At 39.3% G+C, this 17,282-nt stretch overlaps 1 protein-coding gene across 1 annotated transcript in view; it reads left to right on the forward strand.

Moving 5' to 3' along the window:
* Positions 1-2,954: 2,954 nt before the first annotated feature.
* Positions 2,955-17,282, forward strand: part of Col9a1 (collagen type IX alpha 1 chain) — a 92,766-nt gene continuing 78,438 nt past the window's right edge. The window contains exons 1-5 of the mRNA XM_045156687.1: positions 2,955-3,106; positions 3,617-3,690; positions 4,807-4,884; positions 5,012-5,144; positions 11,458-11,854. Coding sequence (XP_045012622.1) covers positions 3,093-3,106; positions 3,617-3,690; positions 4,807-4,884; positions 5,012-5,144; positions 11,458-11,854 — 696 coding nt within the window. The 5' untranslated portion in view covers positions 2,955-3,092. The remainder of the gene's footprint in view (positions 3,107-3,616; positions 3,691-4,806; positions 4,885-5,011; positions 5,145-11,457; positions 11,855-17,282) is intronic.

Consider the following 17,282-nt stretch of genomic DNA (forward strand, 5'->3'; position numbering starts at 1 on the left):
TCCCCAGCTGCACAATTTCTCCTGTCACATAAACCCTGAGTTTCTTAAATAAGATGGACTCTGTCCATTTGTATTTTTGTTTTGAGCCAGGATGGCTGCCTCAGAGAATCGACATTTCAATAGATGGGAGACTACCAGAGCCAATGGACAGCCTCAAACAGAAAGAGAAGATGAATGGCCTCTGAGGAAGAGAGCCAGGACACCTGAGTGGGCCTGGGAAGAAGCTTGGGAGGAATACATATGTAAATATTTGTAGGGACTCTCCAGAAAGCTGGATGAGGCAGAAGACAAAGGATTTTACTGAAACAACAGCCAACCAATGAAACAACAGCAGCAATATTGTTTTATAATGAAATAAAAAGTTGAATCAGAATCCTGCTGGAGCTGTTCTGAAAACCTCCTTGTTTAGACCAGCTGACAGAAAGCTGGAAAAAGCTATGCTGAATGCAGTCCCGAGATAGATACACACACACACACACACACACACACACACACACACACACACACAGAAAGAGAGAGAGAGGGAGAGAAATTCACCAGTGGAGATAAACAACAGTGGACATTACAAGCCTTAAATTTGGCCAGCTAGGCCAAATCAGCCAATGGGTGTAATAGTGGCATGTCTGTTATGGGGGCAACCAACCTCTCTCTAATTGAACTGGAGGTCCACTCCATGGGAGGGCATACATGCCTGATACAGAAAGCCCATTATGGGGGAAGTCATAAGACCTGGGGGTGTAATGTCTGCTGGTGTCTGGTTAAATGTATATACTATGCTCACCAAACTGCCTGGTAAGCACTTCTCTTAATGTTCATGCCCATGTATTAATGGTACTCTAAGTTTTGGTTGGAGAAGTTTCTCTTTTGAGGTAGTGGTGACCTTGGGATGTCTCAGAAGGCATCATAGTGCGGAGATGAAATGACACAGGCGTGCTCAACAGTGAAAGATCTCTATCACACCGTCCAAAGCTCAGAGTCCATTGTGGAACAGGTGGCGGAAAAAAATGTAACAGCTAAAGGAAAGGTAGGAATGCATACAATGTACTTTTCGAAACATAAAAAGGCCTGAATATATATGACCTTGCAGTGCCTGACACTACCTACACAAGACCATCCTAATAGGAGGAAAAGATGATGACATCAAAATAAAAGAGATACTGATTAAAAGAGGTAAGGAATATGATGGAAAGTGGAGTTGCAAAGGGAAAGTGTGGGGGAGGCAATTACCATGGTTTATTGTCTATAATTATGAAAGCTGTCAATAAAAAAATGAATCAGGGCTGGAGAGATGGTTTAGCGGTTAAGCGCTTGCCTGTGAAGCCTAAGGACCCCGGTTTGAGGCTTTGTTCCCCAGGTCCCATGTTAGCCAGATGCACAAGGGGGCACACGCGTCTGGAATTCGTTTGCAGAGGCTGGAAGCCCTGGTGCACCCATTCTCTCTCTCTCCCTCTATCTGTCTTTCTCTCTGTTTCTGTCGCTCTCAAATAAATAAATAAAAATTAAAAAAAATGAATCAGTTAGGAGAAAAAAATGAAGAAAATTTAAGAAGCAAAAATCATCTCAGAAGTACGGTGTGCTAAGTACCATGATTTACAAAGATTATTAGATTTTCTGACACCAAATCCTGGTAATCCAGGTCCCCAAGAATGAGGCCAGAAGTATGCCATCCTGTGAGGGTAGGAAAATACTTGCTATGCTTTCTTCAGAGGCACTGCGGTTCAGGAGACGAAACAGGGCACGTGTTGACTGTGGTGTGGGCACACAAATCTTCAGATCTGTGCTGTCAATAATTTTCTCTCCACTTTTTTATGGAGAATAATCTACTGCCTATTTCTCGATATATTCTTCTGAACTCCAATAATCTTAGAGATCTCGAGGGAACAACTAGGGGACATGAGGTCACATTTCATCAACCAGGGGTCGGAGAGCTGACAGGAGATGAGTAGCAGCCATGCTGCCCTGGGTAAATTGCTTCATATCTGTGCCTCAGTTCTCTCCTCAGGTGGACATTTAGTCTTACCTGACAGTGTGATTGTGAGAATTCAGCCAAAGGCTTCAAGGAGAGGCAAGCACAAGATGAGTGTTAACTCCCACAACAGCAAAGACGCCAACTAAGCAGTTTGGTAGGATAACATTAAATTATTTTATTTATTTATTTGACAGAGGGAGAGAAAGAGAGAGACAGACAGACAGACAGAGAGAAAGAGAGAGAGAGAGAGACAGACAGAGAGAGAGAGAGAGAGAGAGAGAGAGACAGAGACAGAGACAGAGACAGAGACAGAGACAGAGACAGAGAAGAGGCAGAGAATGGGCACACGAGGGCCTCTAGCCACTGTAAATGAACTCGAGATGCATGCACCACCTGGTGCATCTGGCTTACGTGGGCTGTAGGGAATCATACTTGGGTCCTTAGGCTTCACAGGCAAGTGCCTTAACTGCTAAGCCATCTCTCCAACCCCAAATAATTGTTTTTAATGAAGTGTTTTCATTCTGTTTTGTAGGTAAGGTAGTTGAGTTACAGAGATGCTAACTAGTCCTATAACTAGTAAGCTGCAGAATACATGGGGCTCCAGGTTTTCCCTGATTAAGCAGTGGGGCTCCCCTTTTCCAAGGGACGGCTCTTTATGTGACTCTGAGGCCGGTGAAAGCTTCTGCAGTATTTCTATAGCAGTTCTGAAAGCTTCTACTGTATTGCTACCCCAGTTTGCCTGGATATTTCTTGTGGATTTCCCCACATCCTGATTTTACTTTTTTTAAAAAATTTTTTAAATTTTACTTTTTAGCAACTTTCCCTCCTATTAATCCTTCCTTCAGTGTAACCTTGTTAGCTTTGAGGACACACCCCTGGCTGGGCCCAGGCTCACAGGGCCTCCCCTCCCCACCCCTTTCCTTTGCTTCAGTTTTAAAACGTCACTAGATGCCTCTGGTTCACTCTTTTTGCTTTCAGCCCTGTTAGGGGCAGGAAGAACTAAGAGTGGGGCCGGAACTCAGAGTCCTAGAAGGACAGCAAAGGGGTCTTGGGAGAGTAGCAACTGCCTTCCAAGCCCCTTTTCACAGGGACTGTTGACCACCAAAGAAAACTGATTGTGGAAATGAAGAGCTGCTGGTAAGCTCTTGATTCTGGAAATGGTGTTGGGCTAGGGACTCTGGGAACCAAGGATCTGTTTTTAAGCACTGGTGGTAGAATGAGAGGAGGTGAGAGAGTCAGAGGCAGAAACAGATGAGAGAGTGAGGGCAGAAAGCATGGGGGATATAGAAAGAAAGAGGAAAATAAAGGAGACAGAGAGAGCGAGAGCAAGCGAACGAGAGAGAGAGAGAGAGAGAGAGAGAGAGAGAGAGAGAGAGAGAGAGAGCAAGTAACAGGGAGGTAGGAGTGGAAACGGTAAGATAGTTAGATACTGAAAATGAAATCAGTGAGGAGGTGGATTGTGGGGCCAGAAATGTGCTTATTCATTAAATTTTCTAAGTAAGGTTCCAAAGTGTTTTGAGTGGAAGTAATAGTATATATTGGAACTTGATCACTTACATTAATCAGACTTGCCAGATTTAAAAATACTCCAGCAGTTCTCATCTGGAGAGATTTCTATTTGAGTCATTTTTGTTCTCCTCTCTTCAGGAAAATTCCAGTTTTCTTCTTACTATGCAGTTTTCTGGGACCCTGGGCATCTGCAACAATTAAGCGCCGCCCAAGTAAGGACCATGGTTTCTGGGGTTTGAAACGTCACTTGTCACCAGCAGCAGTCGGGGCTGTTATGAAGCTGCAGTGTGGCTGAGCGAAGACCACCGAGTGTGGCTCTGTGGTTTTCGTAGTTTCCCTCTTGGGACCTGCTTGGGTACTTTGGAGATACTCTGGTGGTTGGTTTTTAGCACACGTGGCAGGAAGGCCAAGTGTTCTTCAAAGGCCTTCCAGAGGTGCTGGTTGGTATATGACGAGTGGGCATGCGGATGGACAGACGGATGGATTTTTCCAAATAGTCTGGGGTCGGGAGATGAACAAAATGTGTGATGTGATTTGATGGCTAGGGCAAAGCTCTGTAACTGGAAAATGCTTTTCTAAGAAGTCTCTGTTATCAGGTGGGTCTCACCAGGGCATCAGAGAGGATGGTTACAAGGGCTCTTCTGTGGAGGTGAAAAAACTCTTTTAACCTCCTGTGTAAGGAGCACCAATTTCATTCTAGAATTTTCTGTCACATTGAGGGTTTCATCTTTTTTATGGTTATCTTTTTGCTGCCTCCCCAGTTCTAGTACCCTAACAATTCAGTTTAAACCTTTATTCAGTCTTTAAAATGAATTTATTAATCTAAATGCATCTTCCATATTTTATTTAGGACTACAAAATCTCAAGGTGTACCTAGACACCCTACTCTATTTGGCAAAATTTCCTATAACTTCACTCTGTGGAAGACTCAGAGAGCTGGCTTAAGACTGGGTTTGGGCTCTCATTCTAATATTGGTTGTGTTTCAGGACTATTTTCTAGCCCAAACCCAAGGTTTTCCAGACAGGACTCTGACCTCATGCCATTCAGGACACTGGGCGGCTCTAGTTCCAAAAGGAACAAATTTCTCAACTCCTGAACAAGTGCATGTTTCCAGCAAAAATTTCTAATGTAACTCTGGGCCTCATATCCCTTCCAGGGGAAGTTGAAAGTGAATGAATTATGATAATTGAGGTGTTGAGCTAAAGCTATGTAGGTTGCTTATAAGCAAGCTTGCATATTGTATTTTGAGCAGTTGCTGAGTTATTATATTAATTGTTCCATGCAATCACTGTAGATGAAGTTAGAGAATATGCTGTTACTTTTACAGGATTTCCTGTCGATTCAAATTCTAATGGTGAAAATGAACTCTGTCCTAAGATCAGGATTGGCCAAGATGACTTGCCAGGCAAGTAGCAATGTGTCCCATTGAAATCCCATGCTTTCCAAACTGGATACGTTTTATTAGGGATGGTTATAGAAATGGATAGCACTATCTTGCTTACAACTTTTTATTTTGTATCTCCTTTCTGTAGGGTTTGACCTGATTTCTCAGTTTCAGGTAGATAGGGCAGCATCTCGAAGGTCCATCCAGAGAGTGGTGGGGTCCACTGCTTTACAAGTGGCTTATAAGTTAGGAAGTAACGTGGACTTCAGGATTCCAACCAGGTAATCCATCAAAACATTTTATCTAATTATCTTCTTTAAGGGTATTTTAAAAAACATATACAGCTACGCAGTATTCGAAAATGTTCTCATATTTGATGTTTCTTGGGTAGATTTTATTTAAAGATGAAGGGCTTGGAGTATAGTTCAATGGTAGGACGCCTACCCAGCATGCATGAGCCACTGGGTGAAGTCTCTAGTGGTGCAAAAAAAAAATGGTGAATTTATTTATCTATCAATCATTAGTGCCTGAATACTGCTCTTCATGTTTTCAGCATGTCATTGACTTTCCATGCCAGCAGTGAAAACATCACAGACACTATTATACATTGATTCAGGACATGTTCTTATTACTTGCTTTCTGTTTTTTTCTATAATCTGTCTGGTTTTGACTGAAAGGACCCTCTGTGAGAAGCACCAGAGGTTGAGCATAAATTTAAACTAGGAGCCACAGAGTGGTTTAGGAGGCTTACAATGGTGCTGTTCAAGAGTCCAGGTGCTGAAATAGAACTACGCATACAGTGCTGACTCCTGGAAGACATCAAACTGAAGCAAAACTGAAATAGAAACAGTAAAACTGTGGTAGTAATACTAATATGTTTCCTACTTCATTGGTATCCCTTTTCACAACCAATCTTTCCATTCTTTAAATTGTTTATAGCAGAAGTACTCTATGTGTTGAATTTTACTAATGATTTAGTGTTTTTCATTTATTTAATTTTTGTATCACCAACATACCTTAGTATTATTATGACTATTATATATAGATTTTATTTTGTTATTGTTATTGCATATTCATAGTACAAACTAATGAATTTCATTGTGACATTTCCACACATTTATATTATATACTCTAATGGTGTCTAGCCCCATTACTGGCTCATGTACCCCATATCTTCCCACTGCTTATCCTTCTTTCTCACAAGTAGTCTCTCCTTTCATGATGAGGAAAGAAGGACGAAGAAATCAGGAGAATGTAGTAAAAAGAGAAGGAGGCACAAGTAGGAGGGTTGAATAATATATGTGAAGTTATAAATCTGCACTTGGGCAACATATTGTTTATAAAATTTTCCCTGAAGTGATTATTTTTTAAACCATTTCAAAATTTTTTTTTCAGTCAGCACACAAATCATGGGATTCATTATAGAATTTTCTTGCATTTCTATTATACTTTGTTTCCTCCTCCATACCCATCTTAAAAGTAGATATAATAGCAAGAACTCTGTTATAACATTGCTTTCTAGAGCAAATATTAAGTGAAGGGCACTTGAATGGATCCTGTATATCATGGTGCTATCTAAGAGTTCATTATTAGGGATGGAGTTCACCAGAAGGGGAGCATTTTATTTATTTATTTATTTATTTATTTATTTATTTATTTATTTATTTATTTATGAAAGAGCAAGGTGGGGGAGGGGAGAGAATGGATACAGCAGGGCCTCTTCCTACTGCAAAGAACCCCAGAAATGTGCAGCACTCTGTATATATGGCTTTACATGGATATTGGGGAATGAGACCCAGGGCCAGCAGGCTTTGAAGGCAAGCACATTTGACCATCAAGCCATCTTCCCAGCCCCAAGTGTTCTTTCTTTTTATGTTACTCATGCAAAAGCCAGGTGACAAGGGAGGTAGGAATTTGAATTGTTCTCAGGGAACAAATAACCTTGCTTTTCTGCTGGAGGATATAAGTTTGGAGAGAGTAAAAACCTTCCATTGGTAAGAAACTCTTTATGCTATAGAAAATTGGTGTGAGGGAGTAATAATTTATAGTTACTTATCTTTATATTACTGTTGCATGAAACTTTCCCTGAGGAGAAATGAACACCCCAGATAGAATTCAGATGCTAGACCAAAGCATGATCATACAAAGTCCAACTTGGTGAACCAATGAGTTTATTGGGGTTATTTACAGAGTAGGGTGTGGTTACCACAGGAGCATGGTTGACTCAAAGGCAGCTGCATTACTGAAAAACCCACCTCAGCACAGGCAAGGACTTGTGGTAGCTGCATTAGCCAGCTCCACCAGGGGAGCTCCTCCCCAGCTGTTGTTTACTATTCCTGTAACTTTGGGGAAGGGTCTTATGGCCTTGTTAAGTTGCAGCTTCAATGTTTCAATTAAGAGGGAATGTTTCAATTAGAGGAAATTGCTAAACAATTACTTTTAGAAAAATTATGAGACATATTTTTATCTTAGGTAAAATAGTGTCATTTTCTCAATTCTCATTTACAAACATAACATGTTTGTTTTCCTTAACAACACAGGCCTTAGCTTTTTTTGTATTAAGGTCACACACAAATGTTCTAAGGTCCAAAGACTTTTGAATCTTTTATTCAAATCTGTATGGTTCTTCTTTTAAGGCACTTCATGAAGATTGTAATATAAGTAAATCTTTTATAGACACAGCTTTTTAAAAAAAATTATACATGTTGTCAGGCTTACTTACATAGGCTTAGGATATTTGCAAAAACAGCCTCAGGTATTCAAAAAGACACTGACTTGTCTGTTATATAAATTAGTCTTTTGAGACATTTAATGGTCTTAGTGATATACAAATATATGCATATTCATGTAAGAAATGACTTGAAATTTCTTCTTGCCATATTAACACATTGTATTATTGTAGTCTGAAAGATAACTAACTTGAGGATATTAATTATATTTGTATAAAAACATAGACATATTATCTTCCTATGTCTGGAGAAAAAGCGACATACAGATACCCATCATAACCTGAACTTTACCTCTTTCTTTTTTTTTTGAGGCAAGATTTTACTCTAGCCCAGGCTGACCTGGAACTCAGTCTGTAGCTCCAGGTTGGCCTCAGACTCATGGCAATCCTCCTACCTCTGCCTCCTGAGTGCTGAGTGCTAGGATTAAAGGTGTGTTTCACTTTGCCTGGCCTCCATGTTTTTGGTTTTAAGTTTGTACACATCAAGTCAGAGTAATCATAAATATGTTCTATCTTACCGTCAACATTATTTATTTTCTCATTGAATAAAAAAGGTTGAATGAAACAGTTCTCACTGAGTAAGTCAGGTTGAATGACACAGTCCATCTGGTAACTTCAGGATATATGTATGTCATATTATCATGCTATGATGACTCCTCCTTCCTGCACCCCTCCTCCTTCTCTTCTTTTTTCCATTCCCTCCCCTCCTCTTTTCTCTTTTCTTTTTCCAATTATATTATTTTTGTTTTAAGTCAGGGACTCACTTGGTAGCCCAGGCCAGCCTGATACTTATGGTAACCCTCCTGCCTCAGTCTCCCAAGTGCTGGAATTTCTCACATGTGTTGCTATGTCCAACTTCTTACCATGACTTCTTGAATCAAAATAAAATTGATATGTTGGGATACTTTTAGGGACTTATTTAATTATGCAATATTTTAATATCCATAGGTAAATGCATGAATAACATATCAGGTTTTTATCAGCACGACACATTTTTACCAACACTATTCATACATGTACATAACATCTTTTGATGATAATACTGTCCCATTACATTATATTTTGTTCCTCCTTCCTCTGTTCCCTTTCCACTGAATTCTTTCTTTCCAACTAAACCGTCTTCTACTTTGATGATTTTGTTGCCCCCTTCCATCATCCATGATGCTATGTTGATGCACCTAGTTTTATAAATGTCTTCTGCAGATAATGACTATTATGGTGAGGTCATAAATGCAACAGACACTTCAGATCTGGGTTCTGAGTCTCCCCAGAATTCACTGTCACCTGCAAGAAGTTTTTCTGATTAAAGATGAATGCAGTATCACAAGCACAAATATTTAGAGGGATATTTTATGGGCATAACATATCCATCCATTTAGCCAAATAGCAGTAGTAGCTTTTCCCCTAGGGCTGATGACCTTTCCAGCCATAGGTTTTCAGTACTAGGCATGAACTTCCTCCCGTGGAGTGGGCCTCAAATCCAATCAGAGAGCAATTGTTACCTCTATAACAATCATGCCACAGAGCACCATTGTTAAAAATGTCTTCATCAAGTATTTTATCTTTACCAGAATTTCAAACCAAAGTCACGTTATAAATTAATGGCTAAAAGGTGAAAAAAGTACTCAGGTTTCATGTTTTTATTTGGAAAAATTTTTAAGTAGTTAGCATGTTTGGAAGGTTTGAAAAAAAAAAAGATTGGCAGAAAAAGAAATTGAAAGCTCTTGTGCTATTATATGATAAAGTTTTGTAACATCAAAGATGGAAAATCTTAGTAGATGAGTAGTTTCATTTATTGCTAAATATATTTGGAATTAAGGTATTTTCTCTGTAGAAAACTATGGACCTTACAATATTTCATGTAGCTGGAAATAGCACATGTAATAAAATTGTGCCATTTTAGTTTGTGAAAAATAAAGTTGAGACATTTCTTCTTTCTTTTCTCTTCTTTACTCTTTTAAAGGAGTATTATTTTCTCTTCTTAACTTTTTTTGGTTCATTTTTTTAAATTTATTTGAGAGTGACAGACACAGAGAGAAAGGCAGAGAGAGAGGGAGAGAGAATGGGTGCGCCAGGGCCTCCAGCCACTGCAAATGAACTTCCAGACGCGTGCGCCCCCATGTGCGTCTGGCTAACGTGGGTCCTGGGGAATCAAGCCTCGAACCGTTGTCCTTAGGCTTCACAGGCAAGCGCTTAACCACTAAACCATTTTCTCCAGACCCTCTTCTTTACTTTTTTAAAAGAGTATTTGTTTGCTCATTTAAGAGGGAGGGTAGAACAGGCATGCCAGGCCTCCAGCCGCTGCAGGTGAGCTCAACACATGTGCTACTTTGTGTGTGTGTGGTGGGGGGAGGCTTGAAACCAGGAAGTCAGGCTTTGCAAGCAAATGCCTTTGACCACTGAGCCACCTTCAGCCCTTCTTCTTTACTCTTTGTAGGAAGGGAGCTATATAGGTAGTTTGGCTTGAGGGAGTTTACCTGGAGCTCTGGGCTCTAGCTGCTGTTTTCATGCATGCTAAATTTCATCGATGTTTTCAGATATGTTAAATTCTCTTATTTGGGCTGGTGAGATGGCTTAGCAGTTTAGCGCTTGCCTGTGAAGCCTAAGGACCCCGGTTCGAGGCTCGGTTCTCCAGGTCCCACGTTAGGCAGATGCACAAGGGGGCGCACGCATCTGGAGTTCGTTTGCAGAGGCTGGAAGCCCTGGCGCGCCCACTCTCTCTCTCTCCCCCTCTATCTGTCTTTCTCTCTGTGTCTGTTGCTCTCAAATAAATAAATAAATAAATTATTAAAAAAATTCTCTTATTTAACAAATTTCATTGGCATTTAGTTTCTAGCATTTCTTTCTTGTTGGGGAATTTTCCTATATATGGAAGAAGGAGGATAGAAAGTTAAGAACTTCAAGTCCTCAAGGGTTAAAGTTCTGTATTTAGTTCTAAATAGTATGGTTTCAGCAGATCAAGGTGATCATCTATAGGTTACTGTGTTTGTGCAGACTGATGTAAATGATTTCCTCTCGCCCTTATGAAGGAAATGTTTTACAGAGGGGAGATGCCTTAGGGATGCTACTGCACTATTAGCTTTATGCTGTGCTTCCAAGCAGTAACGGATGTTGCACTGACACAAGCCTTACTGGGTAGATTGAGAGGTAACTGGGTTGGAGTACAGAAGTAAGGATTGTTCCTCTTTTGTTTGTTGTACATCTGGTGACAAGCAACCAGCTGTTACTTAATCATCACACCGTGAGTTTGAGGTCTTCGGGAAACACTAACATCCTTGATATGAAGAAGAAGCCTTCAGATAAATGCTACCATGATTACAAATTCTCAACGTGTTTATGTGGCCCTGGAATATAATTGTGGAGAATGCCCAGTCATTTATGGAAATAACAAATAAGCTTAACACAATATACAGAAACAAAATAAGAATTAGAGGCCCTTTTAACCAAATGGTTGTATAAGCCAGTAGAGCTGATTTGGACTGTAGACCATCTCCTCTCTTCCTTATGAAGGAAACATTTTCTAGAATTTTGCAAGAATGTATTTTTTGGCCTGGATGGAATTGCTGAACAGTAGCTCTTTGGTTAGCATAAATAGTAACACTGTTGGGCTTATGTGAGACCCTTCATTAGCTACAAGACAGGGGTTTTCAATGTGTTCTTTAACATGGGAGTATTAATGTACATGAATGATTTAACTTCTGTGGCTGCCCTTCTGAGATGTCATGAAAGAACAAATACTGCATAGTGTTTTTTTTTTTTTTTTTTCCCATATGGTAGCCTTTCTGCAGGTCTAGAAAGAGAAAATGGTAAATATGTATGAGTACAGAAAACAAGATTTATATTTATTATTTTTACATTTTACTCAGGCATTTGTATCCCAGTGGACTGCCTGAAGAATATTCCTTTTTAACTACTTTTCGGATGACTGGAAGCACATTGGAAAAGAACTGGAACATTTGGCAGATCCAGGATTCCTCAGGGAAGGAGCAAGTTGGTGTGAAGATAAATGGCCAAACACAATCTGTTGCATTTTCATACAAGGGACTGGATGGAAGTCTCCAAATGGCAGCCTTTTCAAATCTGCCTTCCTTGTTTGACTCCCAGTGGCATAAAGTCATGATTGGTGTGGAAAGGACGAGTGCTACTCTTTTCTTGGACTGTGTCAAGATTGAATCCTTACCTATAAAGCCAAGAGGCCAGATTGATGTTGATGGTTTTGCTGTGCTTGGAAAACTTGCAGATAATCCTCAAGTTTCTGTTCCAGTAAGTATGAAATCACAGAGTCCCATCAAAATTGCTGTTGAAAACTAAAACCAGATTGCTAAAACTTACTACCTCAGACATCTTTGATTATTAGCTGAATGTTTTATGCAAGGAATAGTTCACTTAAAAAAAAGTATTTTATTTATTTATTTCTGAGCAGAGGGAGACAGAGAGAAGAGAGACAGAGAGAATGAGCATGTCAGGGCCTCTAGCCACTGCAAACAAATCCAGATGCAAGCACCATTTTATGCATCTGGCTCTATGTGGGTATTGGGGAAATGAACCTGGGTCTCTAGGGTAAGCAAGCACCTTAACAGCCGAACCATCTCCCCAATCTTAGTTCTTCACTTTTTAAAGTATATTCAAGTCATGACTTATTCAAAAAGCCTCTGGTGCTAATTTTGAATGTGGCATGTGATAAATGGAGTATGGAATTGGAGGTAGTGAAGTAGGTAGTCTTAAAGAAACTTAAAATCTATTTGGAGGGTATTACATGCTTACTTGGAGCATCCAGAAGCCACTGGAGGCAACTTAGAAAGAAACTCTCTCTAATGTGGTACATATCATATGTGTGCATGCATATTTAACTTATGAGAATAAAGTGAGGTTAAAGATGAATTGTGATTCTTTGGAGCAATGAATTTCAACATGGAAGGATTTGAAATGGTATAAGAAAAGAAGATAGTGCATTCTGGGAGAGGGAAGCACTATTAATGAAAAAAAAAAAGAAGTTAAGAATAAATAGGCCACATTGAAGTTGAGAGACTAAAGATCTGGAATTGAATAGCAGGTGAGAATACTCGTTATACAAGAATAACACCTGAATTCAATTCCCAGCACCTGTGTAAAAAGCTGGGCGTGGCCACACATACTTGTAACCTAATAGCTGGAGTTCTTTGTTCACCCAATCTGACAGGAAAACAACAGTTCCAACTTTAGTGAGACTGGTCTCAGTCAATAAACTGGAAGAGTGATAGACGGTCAGTTGTCCTATTCTGGCATGTTCTCTAGGTACCTATGTGTACACAGCATATCTGCAAACACAGATACTGTACATACACAAACAAAATAAACCCCAAAGTCATTGAGACACTAGCTTATTTGGGTAACATATGTATGTAAATGTGACTGTGTGGGGGAGGTAAGAGAGAGGCATTGAAAGCAGAATGGTGAGAGGTGAAGTAAGGAGTCATATGGTGTCTGCTCAAGAATGAAAATCATATGACTGGAAATCATAGAGATGGTATGACATCTAGTTATTTAGAAGTAGGTATTGCGTGACAGTGTGCAGGAATAAAGAACTTTAAAGCTCTGTTTATTGTCTTGCTGGAGCACTCAGTTGATACAACGGAAAGGAAGTAGGTAATGACATTACAGTTGCAACAACTAGAGTACTGTGTAGTTCTGTCATTCTCAATTGCAGCACTTTCACTGGGAAATTCTTTAAAAAAGGTATAGTATTATGACAGGAACTTAAGAAATATAACCTTTGAGGACAAGTATTCTTTTGGGTAAACAGAGGAATATAGAACTTAATATAAATAAACCATCGATGCTAATCTCTCTCTCTCTGTGTATCATATTTATTGGAACCATTAAGTTCTAGTCATAAAACCGAGGCATGAAGGATAGCAAGGGTGATACAATGGTTTTGAGTTGTTTCTGTGTACTTCTTGGGACAGGGAGGGCTTACAAGGGATCTCAGTAATGGAATTGTTCAAATAACTTGTTTTCAAAGGAAGAATTGTGATTAGTGTAAAAGGTAGTGTGAAATTTCTATATTCTGTGATGGACAGGAAGCAGTTTGCCACTGCCACATTATTGCTCTGGTTCGTGGACTCTTGAGAAAGCATTTCTTCTTCTAATGAGTCACAACACCTCAAGTGGCCAGGTTAGAAACTGTTGGGACCCCTGATGTGCCACCTTGAAATTTTGTGCAGCAAGATCTTTGTAGTGACCCTGGAGTACTGTCTAGACAACACTGAATTTCAGTGACAGTTGTGCCATTTCTGGACGTGGATGAACGGGCTTTAGGTTCCTCTCCAATGTGATGAATATCATTCAAGTGTTTTAAAAATGATTTATTGGTCCACTGACTTAAAAATCACTTCAAGTGTTTATAATTTTTCAATCCGGATGTTATGTTAAAGATACCGTTAAGTTGTTTGGAGGGCAGAGTGGTTCAGCACCAGTTAGCAAACTGGAGCCTTGCCACACTGGTATCCCAGCGGACTGCAAACACTCTGATGAATCTGGTTTCACATCTCCATGGGAAGCAGCTCGTGCCCATTGTCTTCTGTCTTACAGTGCCATGAGCAGCTGGCTTCTGGTTTTATATTATGCTTCCGTGTACCAAGAGCTTGTCTCAGCCATCATAGTGTCACTAAAGTTAAAATATCTGAAATAAGCATAGACAGGCTTTTCTCTTCAGAATACACTCTGACTCCTTGAAACATAAAAGTGTTTGAGCCTAAAGCTCCACTGAAGATCCATATTAGATGATGGTGATGGTCGCACGACCATGGTACTTAACTCAGGGGAAGGTTGTATCCCCCCTGCAAAGAAAATCCTGCTTACATCTGAGGACTGGAGATGACAATATTAAACTCAGACTTCTCACTTATATAGCATCTTCTATTTTAATCCTTCTCCTCCTCTGATTCCTAAGAAGAACAACATTCCAAAAGAGAAGCCTATTTATTCCTTTCTAAAATTTATTTATTTTTGACAATGTTATATGTGTATATATAGTGCATTTTAATCATCTTCATCTTATTATCTTCTCTTGGTCTCCATTTGGCTGCTGAAACTTTTCTTCTTTCCAACTAGTCCCACATCTGCTTTTGTTTTAGCAACTTAAAATAATTTGGGCCGGAGAGATGGCTCAGTGGTTAAAGGTACTTGCCTACAAAGTCTGACGCCCCTGGTTTGATTCCCCAGTATACATGTAAAGAAGCTGGATGCACAAAATGTGGCAATTATGTCTAGAATTTGTTTGCAGTAGCTGGAGGCCCTGGTGTGATCATCACTCACTAAACTCACTCTCCTTGTCTGTTTCTCTCTGTCTTTCTCTCTCAAAAATAAATAAAAGAAAAAACTTTTTTTCTTAAAAAAATGTTGGAGCTGGAGAGATGGCTTAGTAGCTAAGGCACTTACCTCCAAAGCCTAAGAACTCCTGTCTGAATCTCCAGGTCCCATGTAAGCCTGTGGTGGTGATACAAGCATGCACACATGCACACAAGGGGCCACATTCAGCAGCAGCTGAAGGACCTGGCATGCCCATTCTCTCTCTCTCTCTCTCTCTCTCTCTCTGTGTGTGTGTGTGTGCCTTTTAATCTCTGTCTCTCAAATAAATAAAAGAAAAAATACTAACAAATGTTTTAAATAAAAAAATACAAATTTGTTACCTTATATTTGTTTTACTTCAAATATGAATTTCACTAGACTAAAATCAAATGTTATAGGCTGTGTTCTTTTCTGCATCTTCTAGGAAAAAAACACATTTCCTTTTTCATTGTGATTTCTACAGGCTGCTAACATTCCCTGACTTTGACTTCATAACCATTAACTGTGTCACTTCAATCTCTCCTTTTGTCATCACTTTTTGTCAGACACTAATACTTCTGACTCCTCTGTCACTTTTAACAATCATGTGGCAGCACCGGGCCAATCCAGTTAATCTAAATTAATCTTTCAACTCAGGGAACAACCATAAAAAGTCATAATTTTATCCAAAATTGTAATTCCCTTTTGCAGCATGTCATCACTTACTACATGATTCAGAAGTCAGGAAATGGACAGCTGTTGTGGGGGAGGGGATATTATTATACCTACTCTAAATCTATGTAATGAGGTTTTGCTTAGTGTAATTTTAAATTCTTTTAAAATTATTTTAATTTTTGTATTTTTAGGATTTACTTGCAAGGGGAAGAGATAGATAGATAGATAGATAGATAGAGAATATGAATGGGTGCTATAGAGCCTCCTGCCATTATAAATGAATGCTAGCTAGATGCATACACCACTTTTGTGTATCTATCTAGCTTTATGCGGGTCCCAAGGAATCAAACCCAAGTTGTCAGGTTGTGCAAGTAAGCGGATTTAACCACTGAGAAATCTCTCCAGTCCCTGAAAATTATTTTTATTAGCATATAAAGAATTAAGTTTAATTATGGTGTTTTTAAATCCACTTATATTTTGATATCACTTTTTGTGACCTATTAAGTTTTAATTATGGTTGCTTGCATGAGCTTGGATTGGAGGTTATTTACTGGGCATGGAGAAGGCCATATATTATATTACCAACCACATTAATACTCCTAATATACCAATTTGAAGTTTTCAAAATCCTTGCCCTCCCTACCATCTTTCTGACATTTCTACCAATTTTGGTAGATAACAAGCCCAGATGGGTTGTCTCTGTTTCTTAGGTAAATAAGCTATTTCTAGCAGGTTTATTAGTTTGTAAGGCAAAGTGTTAGTTATAAGAATTTTTAATCTACCTTATTTTCCTTAATACTGACTAGGTATCTTTTGGGAAAAATAATAATACATGCAATCCCATAGCTTTTCTTGCAAAACGTCTCATTCTTGGGAAGGCATTTGTGATTTGCATAGATTTTCCCCCCAGAATTTTCTCTACTGCACAAACAACATAAATGTTAAGAAATGAAGGAATATTTTGAACCATAAATATGTTTTTATCTTTAGACATTAATCCTGTATTTTGATTGATTTAGTAACTTTCACCGAGTGCCTATACACTAGGCACACAAAGAATGAGTAAACCACAGATGTTGTCTTTCACAGTTTGTGGAGAATGAGGTACTGATGTGAGCAAACACTGGCCGGGAACCATGGGTGGCACCGTGATAGTGAACTGTGCTATGTGCCTTGGAAGCACATTGAGAAAGTTCCTTGCTCAGCCCAGGGTAGGGAGGGGTGGTGGTAAAGGTCACAGATGCTTCCAAATGAAGAGGGTATCTGAATGTTATCCTGGGTATGAATGAAAGTTAGCTTGGATAATATAAGGATAAGATTCCAGGAAAATGGATTCTTATTTGGAAATCCTCACATAATTCAGTTCATCCCTTTGCAGATGTGTTAGTCTTCCCATACTGTTCCTCACTGAAATTCTATGTGGTTAAATATAAGTTCACAGACAAGGCCTAGGAAGACAGTTTTCTCTAGGTCATTGTTTTTAATGTTATGGCCCATCATTTTGTAATTCTCATTAATTTGGCTAAAATATAAAGTTTCTGGGAAATACTGATGACTAACAATGACCAATAGTGACTACTTGTCCTATAAGGGTCTTATAGGATGAGGGGCAGTGATATGCACACATTCTGAGAGATGGAACTACACTTATAGGACATCCTTCTCTTAATTGGAGGATAGCAAATATTTAATGCTACTGTATGAGAAC

Source organism: Jaculus jaculus, chromosome 8 (assembly GCF_020740685.1).
Source record: "Jaculus jaculus isolate mJacJac1 chromosome 8, mJacJac1.mat.Y.cur, whole genome shotgun sequence".
Classification (NCBI taxonomy): Eukaryota; Metazoa; Chordata; class Mammalia; order Rodentia; family Dipodidae; genus Jaculus; species Jaculus jaculus.